We start from the raw sequence: 15,669 nt of genomic DNA on the forward strand, positions 1-15,669 counted from the left end.
TCAGAAACTTGACTATGGTGATCTGGTTCCAGTAATGAGCTCTTCCCTCATAAGTGTCTCCTAATCCAAGTGCCTCCTAACGCCTGACCTGCTTTGCTTTTGCTTCGATTTAAGTTCACTGCTTCACAGTCACAGCAGACAGATCTGCTGATGGCTTTGAAATCACATTTCTGCAGGATCAAAGCAAGACTTGACAGACAGACATGTAGCCAGGAACAGCTCCTGGCAGCTGCAGCCTCCCAGCAGGAGCAGGAGTTGGGCACCAGGACATTGGCACAGCTTTTGGCCCTGGACTGTGAATGTGATGATGACATAGGAAGAGTTCTCCCATGTGACAGATACCTTCTGAACCATCCTGTACAGATCACAGGTCCTTTATCTTAGTGAAACTAGATTTAATTTTCTTACATTCATTCCTGTGAGAACCACTTGAGGCTTTTTCCCTCCATGTGCCCCAAGACACCAGTCCTAGCACCTGACATGGGATTTCTTGGGTCTCAGTGGGAACACATCAGAGATACAGAACAGACATTCATTAATGGAGAATGAGCTCAAGGGAGCAAATTTATTGGGATGCTTTACAACACACTGCAGAGATGCACAGAGTATATGGAAATTTGTGGCATGTAGCTTTTTTGCTTGCTGTCAGTTCTGGAGGCGCTAAGAAACTCTGATGGAAAGTCACTCCAGGGATGAGTGTCTTCCTCCCACAAGGAAGGTACATGTGGAATCCACAAATTTCACAAGTGATTTTTTTATTCTTGATTTTGAACATAATAAAAAGTAATCATTGGCAAGCACAGGGGGAAAGAGCTGAGCAGAGGGGGAGCCTGCACCAGAGAGGGGAAGTGGAAAATAGCATTTCACTAAAACCCCACTACCCTTGGGCTTCTCTCTCTGCTCCTGAAAGGCTCAAGCTGTTTGGCCATGTGGAGCCTTTGCGGTGTCCAGTGTGGACAAGAGGGGGAAGAAGCACTAACAATATGAAGCTGGTTTGATGAGGATAAGGGAGGATTTGCAGTTCCCTTTGCACAGGTTGCCCCATGTCATACCACCCTTGAAATTCACCCGTACAGAATAGCATGCAGAGTACCACCACCCACCCTCATAGCTGTAGGCACAGTTTTTACTGTAAGTGTCCTGATCCCGATCCTTTGTGGAGAACTTCATGTTGTCGTGCATGGTCTTGGGATTGTCTGAGGTCATGGCATCCCCCGCTGTCCCTGTATAGGAGCCCAGCCTCAGCCGGTAGCCATGGGACTCATCTTCCAGGCTGAAGAGGTTGTAGTCTGCGAAACTGATGTTGTCTGTAGAGTCCTGGATGATAAACCTGACCTGGTAGACCTTCTGCTTGGCGATCTGATAGATGTACTCAGTGCCCAGCCAGTACTCACTGCGCACATTCCCAAAGCCGTACTTGTAGGTGCTCCAGGACTCGGCCCAGGTGACTGATGTGTCTTTCTGGTTCCTCTGGATGACCGTCCAGCCCCCATGTGTCACATTCATTTCACAGTACACCACAAGGTGGTGGAGCCCTTTTGGCTGGATGATGTAGACACCGCTGCGGCTGCCAGCAGGGATCTCGCTGCAGTCCTTGGGCCAACCTGGAGCAGGAAACAGAGATGGTTGTTAAATCCCATGCGATGAAACACTGAAAGCACCTGATGTTTCTTTTATGCCTATATTCTTTTGCACACGCATTCTTGGGCTATATTCCTGCCATGTGCTCACAGGAGTAAATCAGATCTTGAAATGATCAATGTAAGAGTTGGGTCTCATATCTTCCCAATCAGGATTCAAACCGATGGAGGCACACTGCCAAAATGTCTTGGACTGGTGAGACCAAACGAGACATTTCCTCCACCCAGCACACCAATGCACCTTAGCCCAGTTTGAGCTCAGTCTTGCAGTGCTGCGGTGATTTGCCTGTAGCACGCAGGTGATGTGTCACCACACAGGAAAATGCAAATCTGGGTTATAAAGCCATTGGCTCTTACAGCATGGAGCTTTAGATCTTTATAGTAATCTCAGATACCCTGGCGAGAGCGTGACCAAGACATCCATATTGCTAATAATTAAATCAGTCCTTGTGATCTCAATAGGGCAAATCCATCGGTTTTCTCTGGGCTTACCCAAGTAGCTTTTTAGAGACTTCCTGACTTGTTTGATTTGATTACGGCCTTTCCATGCTCCAGAGTGTCAGCTTCTTATACAACAAACAGCTGAATGCACCTACACGCTACTGTGAAGGGACTTGCTCCACTCCCAGTACCTGTGCTACTGGTTATTCCTACCCAGATAGGACCTATCTTGTGGTCCTATGGGCTAATGTTGACTCAATCACTTCAGTAACATGGTCAGTCCCTGTCTTACCCAGTCTTATCATCACCTGTATGGTGAAAATAGAAAAATAAAAAATCACAGCTTCCCAATGGCTAATAATGGATCATTGTTTCTGGTTTAGATCTTTAGGTGGACAATTCCCCATGCTTAAGCTCCTCATCAAGCACTGAGTCCAGGACGTGGCTGGTAATAGAATCCCCCTGAGAGCCTGAGCTGTGGCATCTCTGTAGCCTATCCGATAACCAACACTTTTCCTGGGAGGAGACAGTGCACGTGTAGTACATGGGATAAAATGGCTGAGAGCTCTTCGTGAGCCCAGCAATGGGGAAAACTTATGAGCAGATGTACTCCTTGAGAAAACACTTACCGTGGCCTGCCGGTGGGTGGGGGGCAATGTCTCTGACCTGTCGAACATGATTGCCACCATGATCTGAATTAACAAGAACAGAGGAGACAGGAGTGAGTATTGAGAGTAGACATGTCAAATGCCTGCTGGGAGAGGCGATCCTCCTGTTTTTCTGTTGTTGCTTCTAGTTACAGAGGGACTTGGCCATTTCAGATATCAGCCGGTTGGTAGTTTGGGGTAATTCACATGGTGTTAGAAAGGGGCAGATCCTTGGTGAGAAGGATTTGGGCACACTGTGTAGGAAAAAGACCCCCAAATGGTGGTGGCAACACTGGAAAGATGGTTGTTAAAGTGCAGTAGAAGCAGTTAGGAAGTGACTCAGGAAGAAGAGGAATTAAAGGGGGAAGAAATGTGAGAGCAGACACAGGAAAACCAGTGCAGGCAGTTGTCAGGAGCTGGGAGAGGGGCTCTGCTCAGCTGGGTCAGAAAGGAATTATAAGGGTGTTGCTGGAAGAGAGGGTGGTTTAGAGTGAATTAGTGCAATTCTGTTGCAGGGGTATCTTCTGTGTATCCACTGATGGCTATTAAAACAGGGGAATGAACAACAGGCTTATGGAATCACAAAAGCCATTCCTGTCCTCTCTTTGAAACAGTTGCCTCACCCTGCCGCTGCTGGTCTCTGACATCCTCAAATACCTGCTCCCCACTTCTACTCTCAGCTGGTGCTTTCCTATCCCCTCCTTTATGAAGTGTCTAACTTAAGTCTCTTGCACCGTGTATAAGCCCATTCCTTCTTTTACTACACCCAGAGTATACTTTTTCCTGCAGACACAGTAATATTGATATCACTTCTTCCTTCATGGTCTTCTGATGGTGGGACATTCAATTCTTCAGCCTTCCTTGACACAGTCTCCTGCCAGATTTTTGAACCCTTTCCTTTTGACTCTCTCTAAATGTGTTTTGAAGTCCACCAGTGAACGTGGTGGTTGGCCAGACCCTGTCTGGAGTGGGAAACACTCATGTAGCATGGTCTAGAGGACTTTCCTACCACAGTATTTAATTTTACTACAGCCATACAAAGCTGTTCACTCACGTTCTTTCTGTGAGCCACAATCTGCTCCTGCTCCTTTCTGCCTTCACTTCCCATCCATTTGGCAGCACTCCTCCACAAGTCAAAACTCCTCAGTATTAGTTTGTCTTGTCGGGCATGCTGCTCTGCTTACCCATCTTGCATTCATGGTGCTCACGTTTTCAGAGCACCCTGCCAGTGATCTGGGTGAGAAATGAGTGTGAAGCCCAGAGAACACCCCATTTTTCTCTACTCAGACTTGCAGTTCTTGGTGAAGCCTGAGCTCTTGCCTCAGTCACGGGTGCTCCCTGTGTTGGTGGTTTTGGGGCAGCTGACCTTTGCAGTGAAGGCTGATGTGAAACCAGCACTTGGTCCTTGAGCTCTTATTCCAAGAACATTTCCTCCTCCCTTAGAAGGTGACCAGCTCTTTCTGTCACGTCATGTCCAACCCATAGCCCCTGGTTTTATTCCAGGAGCATTTTGTGGAGGCTTCCTCATTGCTCCAATATACTCTGGTATTTGTAGGCTGTTCTGTGACATCTTTGGGCTGATTGCTCTGTCAGTGCCACTGCTTAGACTCTTTGTATTAACTTCATTTAGTTCCTCTTTGTATTCATTTCTCTTTTGAAGTCAGCTCTCCACTGACCTTGTACTTTCCAGTGGTGGCTACTGTTCTCCATGTGCTCAAAACACACTGTGATCGCCTTAACATCTTTAGCACTGCTTCTCCAATAAAGAGCCCACAGTTTACAACACCTTTGGCTTGGTCTTGCTGCTAATGAGCCTGAACCTGTCACTTCCCCTGGGAACCTGTGAACTCTGGGATTTGGACTATTGGACTCACTTATGGACAGAAGAACTTCATGCCAGACAGGAGAAGAGACAGGCAGCAAGCAGAGGAGGACTCTGAGATGATTCTTGTTCCAGTAAGAAGGCCTACGTTGCATTGGCATTGCCCACACTTAGACCATTATTTAGTCCTTCCTCTGTGTTACAGGGGTGTAGTTAGGCTCGTGAGGTGGTCTGTGTAGAAACTGACCGAATGTCACCTTGTTTGCCTCTCCCTGTTGTAGTGGTATACTTACCAGGCTGGGAGGACTCTAGGGGAATGTTCATGATATCCTCCAGTGTGCCATTGAAGAGATAGAAGTTTTGTATGTCAAGGACAGGAAAAGATGCTGCCAGAGTCAGCAGGCAGGTGAAGGGCAGGAGACAAAGGCGCTGGCTAGCTGAAATGGGAAGAGATTGGAAAAAGAAGAAAGAGATCATAACTTTTCCATTAGAGGGCCATGATTCCCATCTGAATCCTTTACTTACAGAGTAAAATAGGAAAATAAAATTATTTATGTGTAGAGCTCCCTGATGGAGCTATAAGCCCCAATTCACTCATTTAGGTGAGCTATCATATTGGCCGGAGTCATTAGCAGTGGTACCTGCTGTCAGTGATTTTTGAGACAGAAGAATTGTGAAAACCTTGTCCACACCCAAGGTGACGGTAATCAGAAATCGCTGTAAAATCCAACTCTCAGGGCTGGAGTTGAGAAGCAGGGTGAGCATGGGGGGAGGAATCCCCTTTCCTCCCAGTTCTCACCATGCTCCCGTGACACACTCACAGGGTCTGAGCTGGGACTACACCTGCCTCCGGTGCAGGTTTGTGGTCAGTGAGAACCCAGCTGTCTGGGTGAGAACAAGCCCCAGGCAGGGCTGTGTGTATTTCTCTGCTCTGCATGAGAGCAGCATGGCTGAGAGTGGCAGCACAAACTTTCAGCAATTACAGCCTGCCTGGTGCAAATGATGTCTTTTACATGGTTATATGGTTACTCCAAAATTTCCATATGTAGCCAGCTGCTCTGGTTTGTCCTTGTTCAGAGCAGCTAGGGAAAACTGCACATTTTTGCAATATTAAATCTAAATAAAAGAATAGAAAGTTTATCATGATTCCTAGAGAGTGGGGCACTGTGGAGACACCTGCCCACGGGGAAATCTGTTCGTGATAGGATAGATGCAGCTCACCCTGGCAGATTACCAATGTGGTCCCTCCATCATTTGAAAACGAGCAGAGCCAAACCTATTGCTCTGCCCTGGGATACCTGGGTTTGGTACCCACATACCTGACTGAGAAGGAAAATGATCAATGATGCCAGCATGGGACTGCTGTGTGCAGTTGCAGCCGCTCTAGAGACAAGCACCCCTTTCTGGGAATGCTCAGAGCAATCTCAGTCATTTGTGCTGGTTACAGTTTTACACCAAAGGTCTTTTAAACACCCTTCAATCCAACTGACTTGCATCTCAATTCCTACATAACATTTAGTGTCTTGGTACACTTGTGTTTAGAGGCATGTTTAAAAACATGTCTTCTTTAGGCCACCAGAGAAGCAATGCTCCCTCCGCTGCTGGTCCATTCCCCCATGAAATTGTCATGAAAAGTCTGGGTTGGAAGGAGATGCTGGGGTGGGATCAGCCTCTCCTGGGTGTCCTTCTGGATACAGCAGTATGCTTTTGGGTGTCTAACCCTCAGATACTGATACCTGTTGAATATCACTCCTTAAGAAAGAATATCTAAGAAACTCCTTTTCTATTCTAGAGTATTTAATACTTTTCCTGAAGAACTGAAAATTACAAAGAATGTTTTGTAACTATGTGGCTTGTAAAATGGGATATCTGGCACCCCAGGGCTACACTGACACAGCCTGAAAATAGCAGAACATGCAGGTTCCTGCTCCAGGTCCCAGCCTAGGGCACAGTGAGCCCCAACAATGTAATGGACTTCGCACGGGCATGCCTGGGCTGTGCAGACAGGGAGCCCTGCAGAAGACGAAGTGCCAGGATGCCCCGTGACCCACAGCTACCTGAAGTGGTGCCATCTCCTCCCATCCCATCCCATCCCATCCCATCCCATCCCATCCCATCCCATCCCATCCCATCCCATCCCATCCCACACTCACCCATGTTGTCTCTGCAGGGACCTGTGGCACGGAAAGCCGAGTGGTTTTGGCCTGGCTGGAGGGGTGTCCAGCCTGAAAGTTATAGGGCTCAGCAGGTGAGGGGGTGGAGGCACAAGACCCCTAACCACAGCACTTGTCCTTTGGTTGGCAACAGGTCTAGTGGTTTACAGCTTATTTGCTTTTCGTCATTAAGTGGTATGTCCTCAGACAATGAAGTCTGTGTCTCCCAAAGGTGAAGAACTTTCTTAAGGGGCAAAGCAAATAACTTGGTGCCATTAAGTGAATGGCTTGAAACAACCGTGATTTACAGTGCCTGGCTGCCACCCTGTCTTGGCAGGGTTTCCCCAGGGAACAGCATCCTCTGGGTACCTCTGCACATTTCAACTCGTAAGTAAATATCCAGATGGCATTCCCCCTCCTGGATGGAAATCAAACATCAGGCATAAATCACTCTCTCCAGAGCAGGCATCAAGCCCAGCTACTACTGGGGACCCCATTAGACCCTTCAGGGAAGAGATACTCTAGTGTTCCTGGCATATGTGCACTGAACTTCAGAAAGTGCCACTCCAGGTGCCTCCTGACGTGCCTGGCCTGCCACCAACACGCTGCCCTTTGCGCAACATGCACTGTGGTCTCCCCTGGCGCTGCAGCCCTTGCAGCAGTCACAAGGGAGGTTTAGGAATCGTGATGTGACACTGACGTAAAATGGTCTCACTTCAAGCCCCTCTCTGCTACTAGGAGTGCTTACACCATGGATTTCTTACAGAAAATGCCAGACCATCCTCTCCCTGGGTATTGATACCTGCACTATTCTGAGGCATGAGGACTCCTGTACCCCATGCCCACCTCATGCTGGATGGTACAAGGCAGCCAGAGCCTGTGGGGGAGCAGACTGGGCTGTTGTCACAGGCTGTTTGCTGGTGATACGGCCGTCCGAACATGGAGGCTCTAGTGCATGCCCTGCTGTGCTGCTGCTTCTGCTCAACAGCAGATGCAAGCAAAGGCAGGCAGCAGAGCTTCACCAACAGCTTCCAGTTCCTGGCCAGCTTTTCCAGGAGGCTGTGGCCAATATTTGGGTTAGGATGTACAAAGCAGGCAGGTGGAAGGCCATAGAGGGGATTTCTCTGAAACCCCAGTTATGTCCTGGGGCCCAGCTTCTGCTCAGTATGTGTTTGTTATTCAAAAAGCCACAGCTGTGGCATGGATTTTTTTATTGCTGCAGCCTGGGCTGCATCTGGAAAAATGTGGCCAGGAGGGTGAGGGAAGGGATTATTCACTTCCATGTGTGAGATGACAGCTGGAGCGTTGTGTCCTGTGTGGCACTCCTCCATGCACAACAGCAGCTGAAGCTCTAGGAGTCCAACTAAGAGCACCAAGACAACAAAGGCAGGAGCACACGACATATTGACAGCCTAAGAAAGATGGACCTGTCCAGCCTGGAGAAGGGAAGGCTGAAATGGGATCTGGTTGCCGCCTACAGCTACCTGGTGGGAGGGTAGAGAGCAAATGGAGTCAGGCTCTTCATAGCACTGTGTCTTGTTTCAGACCCCTCATTACAAGAGATATATTGACAGACTGGAGCAAGTCCAGTGAAGGCCACCAGACTGGTCTGGGGCCTGGTGCTCAGGATGTTTCAGGAGAATCTGAGAACTGGGCTTGCTCCACCTGGAGAAGAACAGGCACTGGGGAGGTCTTGTTGCTGACTACAACTGCCTGGGAAGATACAGAGGACATGGACCCAGACTGTTCAAGGAGGTGCATGGTGGTGGGATGAGAAGCAATGGATCTAATCTGGAACATGGAAATTCCAGTTAGAAACAGGGACTTTTTTTTTTTAACATTAAGTTGGTCAAATACTGGAACAGGTGCCCACAGAGAGGCTGTGGGATTGCTCTCCTTAGAGGTATTCAAAATTTGACTGGACAAGGACCTGATCTTTTTTAAATCTGCTTTGAGCAGGGATTGGATTAGATGGCCTTCAGAGGTCCCTCCCAACCTAAATTGTTCTATCACCCTGTGATTCCGTGACTCTTCTTGGAAGTGCACAGGGATAGGATGAGAGTCATTGAACGTAAGGGAAGGGAGGGAAATTAGAATTAGATTAAAAAACATTTCAGCCTGAGGGTGTTCAAAGACTAAAAAAAAAAAAAAAAAAGAGAGAAGTTGTGGGACATCCCTTCCTTGACATATTCACAGCTGACCCAGATGTGACCATAAGCAATGCAGTCTAAGCTGTCAATGCTTTGTCTTCGAGGTTAGAGCAGGGACACTTGGAGGTCCTCCTGGCCCTTATGCCTCTGTATTTTTTCTGCAGGAGTACAGCAATGGTGCCAGGCCTTGTGCAGGATACAGAGCTGGCCACAGCAGAACATGCCTTGAGAAGCCACTTTGGAAGCCCACAGAGCTCTAGCAAAAGCCTCAGAGCCCATGGAGCATGAGAGCCCTGTACAGCCAGCCAGTCTGGTGTGATTTGTTCTTTCAGTGTTAACTGCTACTGTCACGGTGCTGAGGGCACCAGTAGGCGTCAATGGCTGGTGACCAGTCCCACCTGGGACCTTCATCTGGGCCTATGAGGTCTGGTTCAGCTTGGCCCTGGGCATTCAGCCCTGACCTGAGCCACACAGTGTGAGTTCCAGCCTCCAGTTCCCTCTCTGGCCTACACTGTGGGTAGCTTATCTCCTGGATGGACCACTGAAATCCGCATTGCAGCTTATCTCCAGCCCTGCCTTTTGCACTGCGTCCTTTTGTCCAGTGTCTGGGACCCAGCTGACTGCTTGCCTTGCCTGGAGCTGTTGCCACCATTCAGCTCTGCTGGGACGTGGCAGGACAGAGTCCTGCCAGCAAGGGCATTGCCTCCACAGCGTACACCCTTGGCTTCTGACTGGCCTGCCCACGGAGAGCAGCCAGCCTTTGCTGCCACCAGAGAGCTTGCTCATGCCTTCATTCTCCTCCCTTGAGTTCTGCATGGTGCCCCTGCTCTGCTTCTCTGGAGTGCAGCCACTGGTTTTCCTCAGCTCCACTTCCAACCTGTACCTGCTCAGAGGTCCTCTTGCAGCTGTCAGAAGACAGAGGTCCCATGTCAGCATGATTTAAAAAACCTTTGTTTGATAGCTTTGAAGATACCATCCACTGGAACAAACTGGGGTCTCTGCTGGGCTGTAGATAAGCTCTCCTCTTGACACACTGTTCTTTGAAGGAAATAGCATTTGCATCTATTTGGAGCAGCCCCATGGTGCCTGCTGTACACAGTGGCATGGGAGAACTTCTCCATGTCCTGTGAAGTCCATGTTTCTGCTGCATCTGGCAGCTCTGTTGCCAGCAATAATCCCAAGGGTGGCTCACCAGCAGCAGCCTGCCCCCCAGGCCTGGCACGAGCACCCCATCACACCCCGAGGCGTTGTGTTGCTCAGTGCTGTCATTAGTCTCATGGGAACTCCTAAGTCACCCACGTCCTCTGCCCCCACAGAGGGAACATGGGCCCTCTGCCTGGGGTCCTTCTTCCCTGGGCAGCTTGGGCCCTTTTCCCTCCATAGACTTGGGAGTGCTGCTTTTGTGATTCTCCTAAACTAAATGAGACTGTGGACAAGGGCTCTCAACCTCTAACCAAGCAAGCAGGGGTGAGATCTAAGGGTTCAGATGGAAGCTGATCCAGAGATGCCTTAATTTGTAGAGGTCTGGATGCCACTGTCCATCCAGACCTGCAAGTTGCACTGCTTGATGTGGGCTCCTATAGTATGGAAGGTTTGGTGGGACCCTCAGCTTGACGCTGGCTTGCTGTGAACACCATGTTTAAAGCTGTGCCATGAAGTAGACTTCTGGTCAGGAGGCTACTGAAACCAACACCAGAGAAGAAAGTAGAAGGGCCACATCTTTATCCTCTTAAAATTGGCTTGACAAGGTGATCGAGCTGTTTGCACCTTCTGGCATGAAGAACAGCCCTCCCAAACAATCTGTCCTGAGAGCATTTTGCTCCTGTAGAGGGATCAACCCCTGGTTGACATTTCTGGGGCTGGGGGGAGAATCAACAGGGTCTCACCTGACCAAAGGCAGGGATTGGGAAAGAGAGTGGCAAAGGGACCCACAAGCACCTGTTTGTTACCTGGAACCATTGCTCTCTGTCTACTCAGAGCATGCAGACTGGGGTGACAGGGGACACTGTATACAGTGACTTCTGGCTGCTGGACACTGGTTCCAGTCCAATGACTTAACTCATTGATCCTGAAACCCACCAGTGGAGAGTTAGCAAGCAGGTACGTCTCTTGACCGATCCACATCTTTCCAAGGTCACCTTTGGGATTGGGCACATAGGAAACCTAATCTCTCCTTTGCTAGTTTCTGTGTGTATGTCCCTAAAAAGCTGCATCTCTCCACTTCAGTTTGATCATGGCTCTCCAGAATTTGCTCCAAGTGGGCAATTCATGTGTAGTGTTTGTGTATCTGGGAGAGTCGATAATTGAAATCCCTCATCATGGAGGGGGCTTTTGTGGCTGGAAGGCCATGCCTCCCTCCCCTCAGGAGGTTTAGTTGTGCTGTCATGGGATCTGGAAACTGCTCGAGCCACAATCTGCAAGTGCCTCCTTGTGCCTCTACAAATAACGAGTGTGAACACAAGTGGGTGTGTGCAGTGCCTATAAAGTCACCATGGAAAGCTCAGCATGAGACGGTGCACCGCTACATTCCTGCTCTCTGCTCAGCCGTGCTGTTGTGATGGGTGAGTTATGCTCCCAGCAGCACATGTCATTCATGTGTGATGCTGGGCTCAAACAAGACCTGGCTGGGGTGAGTATACAAAGGCATAAGATGATTAGGAGGACAGCAGCCTTGATCTTGCTTGTGTGATGCGTGCTGCCAGGCACCTTGGTAGCAGAAGGGATGCTTGACCAAAGCAACAAACAACACACACGCTTGGTGCCAGCCTATGCCTTCCCAGGCTGCCTGTGCTCTGCATCCCCTTTCCTGGCAGGGCTGGTTAATGTGGAGACCCGGATTTCAACTTGGCCCTTTTCCCTTCCTGATCAACGCATATGGCACACAAGGTTGCACAAGGGTCCTTCCCCAGGCATGATGGCATCTCCTCCAGTAACAGAGCTAGCATGGGGTGTAGGGGTGCGCTGGTGACCAGCACGGAGGGTTTGGACTTGTGTCACTGTGTGGGCCCAGGAGACCTCCTCCGGTCAGCTTGGGAGTGGTATCTGTGCAGTAGGATCTAGCCTTTGACTTTGGTTTCCCAGTAGCTGCCATTGGGCTGAAGGGGCTTATATAAAAGGCTTAAGCATGATTATTCCAAAAAGAACTGTTTCTTGTGATCCCTCCCTGCTGGCAAACTCTCCCCAGATCTAACTGTGTCACTGTCCTCTCTTAGCTACTCTTGCACTGTATGTTCTGAGGACAGATCTGCAGGTTGCTGTCTGCTACAGGGAAAGGGCTGATCAGGAGGGTGACACAGCCCTTTCTCACCTTGCAGGGGCTGAGCCTCCACTGAAGCTCAGCTTTTACCACCCTGGGAGCCCCCTGCTCCTGCCTGCACTCCGTGGCTCTGACCTCCCTGGTCCGAGCTCCCCAGGGGCTGGGGGGCTGCCCAGGGATCTCGTCAGTGATGGGCACTTTCATCCCCAGGGCTCCAGGCTGGGAAAAGTTTTCTCCGTGGGGACCTTGTCTTCCGACCCATCGTGGTGGCAATGCTTCTCCTCTGTGCAAGTGCTGGCCTAGCAGTACCCACTGCCAGCTCCCGGAGCGGTGAGTATTGAGCAGGTGGGGGGCACAAAGGTGCAGAGCAGGTAAGTGTCTCCTTAGCTCAGCGCTGACACTCAGGTCTGCTAAGTGCTAGGAAGGCCAGCTGCACCCAGGCTGATGCACAGCATAGGAACTCCTGACGCACGCAAACCATGCCAAGCCATGCTCACCTCCTTGGTGGCTCCATGCTGAAGCCAAAGGGTTTCTGCCCAAACACCATAACTTGGCAGGATTGCTCTGCAGTGCTTGTGTCTTTTTACACTTCAGTTCTAGGGTAGATCCTCCCAACATTTTTAGTTTGGGTTTTTTGTTTTTTCTTTCCTTTTCCTGTTGCAAGGAGGGTTACAGTCCCTGCAAGACCTGTGTTTCTTAAGAAAACAGAATTCCATGGGATGAATCAGAATTACCCACAGCAAATTGTCCCTCATCAGACACAAAACAAGAAAAGAAAACTAGACAGCAAATTAGTTTGGAAAGTGAGTCATGACAGATCAGTCCTGCTAACAGATAAACTGCAACAAGCTGGGGAGAGATCCCCGTGAGATCAAGGTAGAACTTAGCATTCTTTTGCAATGCCATGACCCCCAGGGAAAGCATATATTTTCATTTCATATACTCATCCAGTGGAGCATTTTGGACATTTCTGATCCTTGCAAGAGCTGCAGCTTAGTGCATCAAAGGCCTTGTGTGAGGATCAGATATACCTGGATGGCATCACTGGCATCTGGAAGATTTTTGTCCCCTCTTTTCTTGGCCAGATGCATTAGAAGGCTGCAAATGAACTAGCAAGTAATGAGAAATAGATCCTATGGCTCTTATCAGGGCCACTGTCGTAGAGACATTAGGTTGCCCTGTGCATGAGCCAGTAGAAAAGCTGCTGTGGAGCAGACCACAGATAAAACCAGCCCTTTTTGTCCTGAGTCCTCACTCCCCTACAGGATTTCCCTGTTGCCCTGACAGACTCATATGATCCTTCTCTCTCCCACAACAACCTGTTTGCCACTGCTGCTGCAGGGTTCCCCGCAGACTGCAGCCGTCTCCGCAAGACCAGCCCCAGCGGGGTGTATGTCATCCAGCCAGCAAGGTCTCCCCCAGTCGTGGTGTGGTGCGACATGGACACCGAAGGCAAGGGCTGGACTGTTGTCCAGAGAAACTCTCATGACACCGAGATCACATGGAAGCAATCCTGGACCACCTACAAGTACGGCTTTGGGAACGTGCAGGGTGATCACTGGCTGGGCACGGAGTACCTGCACCTGCTGACGCAGCAGGGCACCTACAAGGTCCGCTTCATCGTGCGGAATAAAGCCAACGTCACCCATTACGCCGAGTACGACATCTTCAGCGTGGAGAGTGAGGCTAGTGGGTACCCGCTGAGGCTGGGCCGGTTTTCTGGTGATGGGGATGACTATCTGACCCTCTATCACCCCAAGAAGGGGGGCTTACATGACAACATGAAGTTCAGCACGACCGACAGGGACCAGGACCAGTACAGTGGGAACTGCGCCAGCAGCTATGGGGGCTGGTGGTATGACAGGTGCCATAATGTCCTGCTCAATGCCAAAAAATACATCCTTTGGCCAGGATTCTGTGATAATGGCGACTGTGCATCCTCCCTCATCCTGGTCAAACCCACAGATGTGTGCTGACCGTGCCGCAGCTCCCAGCCTCCCAGGAGTTTGGGGGAGTGCCACTGTCCCCAGCTCAGTGCCCCGTTCCTGTGCCTGCCAACCGCCCCGTGCCAGCCCCGGTACATGTCCTGTGCTGCCCGCAGTGTCCTGTCCTGCCCTGTCACCCACTGAAGCACAGCAGCTCTGGGGCTCAGAGGCAACCATCCGGAGCCCTGGGCACACAGGCAGCTTCACCCAGTACCGTGGTGCTGGCTGGTGCTGGGACGCAGAAACGAGTTTGGGGTGGGTGCACCTGCTCCTGTCCTGGGGAGGGGGAGACTGTGCAAGTTCCCTTTCCTGTGCGATCGGTGTATCCCTGCTTTGCTCAGGCCCCGCTCCCTCCCCTGTACACCCCACAGCTCTGCTACCCACGCTGGGAGAAATCAGCTGCAATAAACCCTGGAGCCAGACTTCGCTGCCTTGTGTCTGCCTGCGGTGGTGATGCTGCACATAAGTGTGTGTGTATCACTCTGTCCAGTCTCTGGGGTGGTGGACCTGGGGGAAAGTAGTTCTATTATGCAGGTCCTCTCGTGGGCAAGGAGATGCACCTCCCCAAGGGATGCCAGATCTCCCTGGGACATGGAGAGCTCACCTCCCCAAGGGCTGGTGTGGTGGCTGCTGGACCAGGTCAGCCGTACTGCTGATTCTGCTCCCAGGCTGAGCTGGTGCAGAGCAGGTGTGCCATGCACCGGGTTTTTGCCCTTTTTTTTTTTTTCTGAAATATTTCAGTGTTCCATAGTGAAAGGCCTGACACTGGTTCTCACTGCTGCTGACTGCTCTCAGCATCAGCCTGTAACACAAGCTTTCCTCCCTTCGGTATGGTTGTTGTACACAGCTAAATACAGCTGCTGTGGCTAATTCTGTCTGTGGTTTGGTTCTCAGGTCTCTGGACACAATACTTCTTCCAATGGCTTTTTCCACCCACTGTGCACTGAACTGTGGCTGTAAGGCAACAATTAGTAAACAGGGCCAGCAAAGCCCAGCATCTTGCAAACCCCTCACCCGTAGTTTGCTCCTGTCCATGGCTGGGTGCTTGCTCTATGCTGGGAAAGGGAAGAAACCACCACATACTGGAGTGTGGAGAGGATGGCGGGCTCCCTGAGGGTGTGAGAGATGTGTCAGTCCTGTTGGATACTGCTGCAGAGGGGAATGTAGCTATGGATCTCCTTTGCCATGAAGGCACGTTCGAACTTAGGGCTTGAAAGAAGCCATGGTTCCTCTCTTCTGTCTTTGGAAAAAAAAGCTGAACTTGAGGAAGTCTTGCGGCTGTGAATCCTGAACAACTTGGGACTCTCGGGCCAAGATATGTGACTTGAGGTCTCAGGGGCACCCTGCAGAGTTATGACAGTGCCATGCTCCTGAAGAGGCTGCACAGGCAGCCTCGGCTTCCCCGGAGGCATCTGTGGGCCTGCAGCCCTGTTGCATGGGATGATGACTGTGTGAGGGTACTGCTGGTTGGGAAAGGCTTCCCAGTTTGAGCTGATTTGAGAGTAACGTTTCTGGACTGAGATATGCCTGCTGGTTTAAAAAGTAATTTGCACTCCACCTGGCTGGAGGGGAGAG

General features: G+C 50.3%; 2 protein-coding genes across 2 annotated transcripts; one reads left to right on the forward strand and one right to left on the reverse strand.

The window, feature by feature from the left end:
• Positions 1-975: 975 nt before the first annotated feature.
• On the reverse strand, positions 976-5,105 carry LOC102055138 (fibrinogen-like protein 1-like protein). Its single transcript, XM_027805993.2, has 3 exons — positions 4,844-5,105; positions 2,711-2,773; positions 976-1,604 (listed from the first exon to the last, which is right to left on the reverse strand). Exons 1-3 carry the CDS (start codon positions 5,025-5,027, stop codon positions 976-978), a joined length of 876 nt encoding a protein of 291 aa, XP_027661794.1. The 5' UTR covers positions 5,028-5,105.
• Positions 5,106-9,862: 4,757 nt separating this feature from the next.
• LOC102055315 (fibrinogen-like protein 1-like protein) lies at positions 9,863-14,214 on the forward strand. Its single transcript, XM_027806033.2, has 2 exons — positions 9,863-12,439; positions 13,451-14,214. Exons 1-2 carry the CDS (start codon positions 12,382-12,384, stop codon positions 14,083-14,085), a joined length of 693 nt encoding a protein of 230 aa, XP_027661834.1. The 5' UTR covers positions 9,863-12,381; the 3' UTR covers positions 14,086-14,214.
• Positions 14,215-15,669: the final 1,455 nt, after the last annotated feature.

The sequence above is a fragment of the Falco cherrug genome, chromosome 1, assembly GCF_023634085.1.
Source record: "Falco cherrug isolate bFalChe1 chromosome 1, bFalChe1.pri, whole genome shotgun sequence".
In the NCBI taxonomy this organism is placed as follows: domain Eukaryota; kingdom Metazoa; phylum Chordata; class Aves; order Falconiformes; family Falconidae; genus Falco; species Falco cherrug.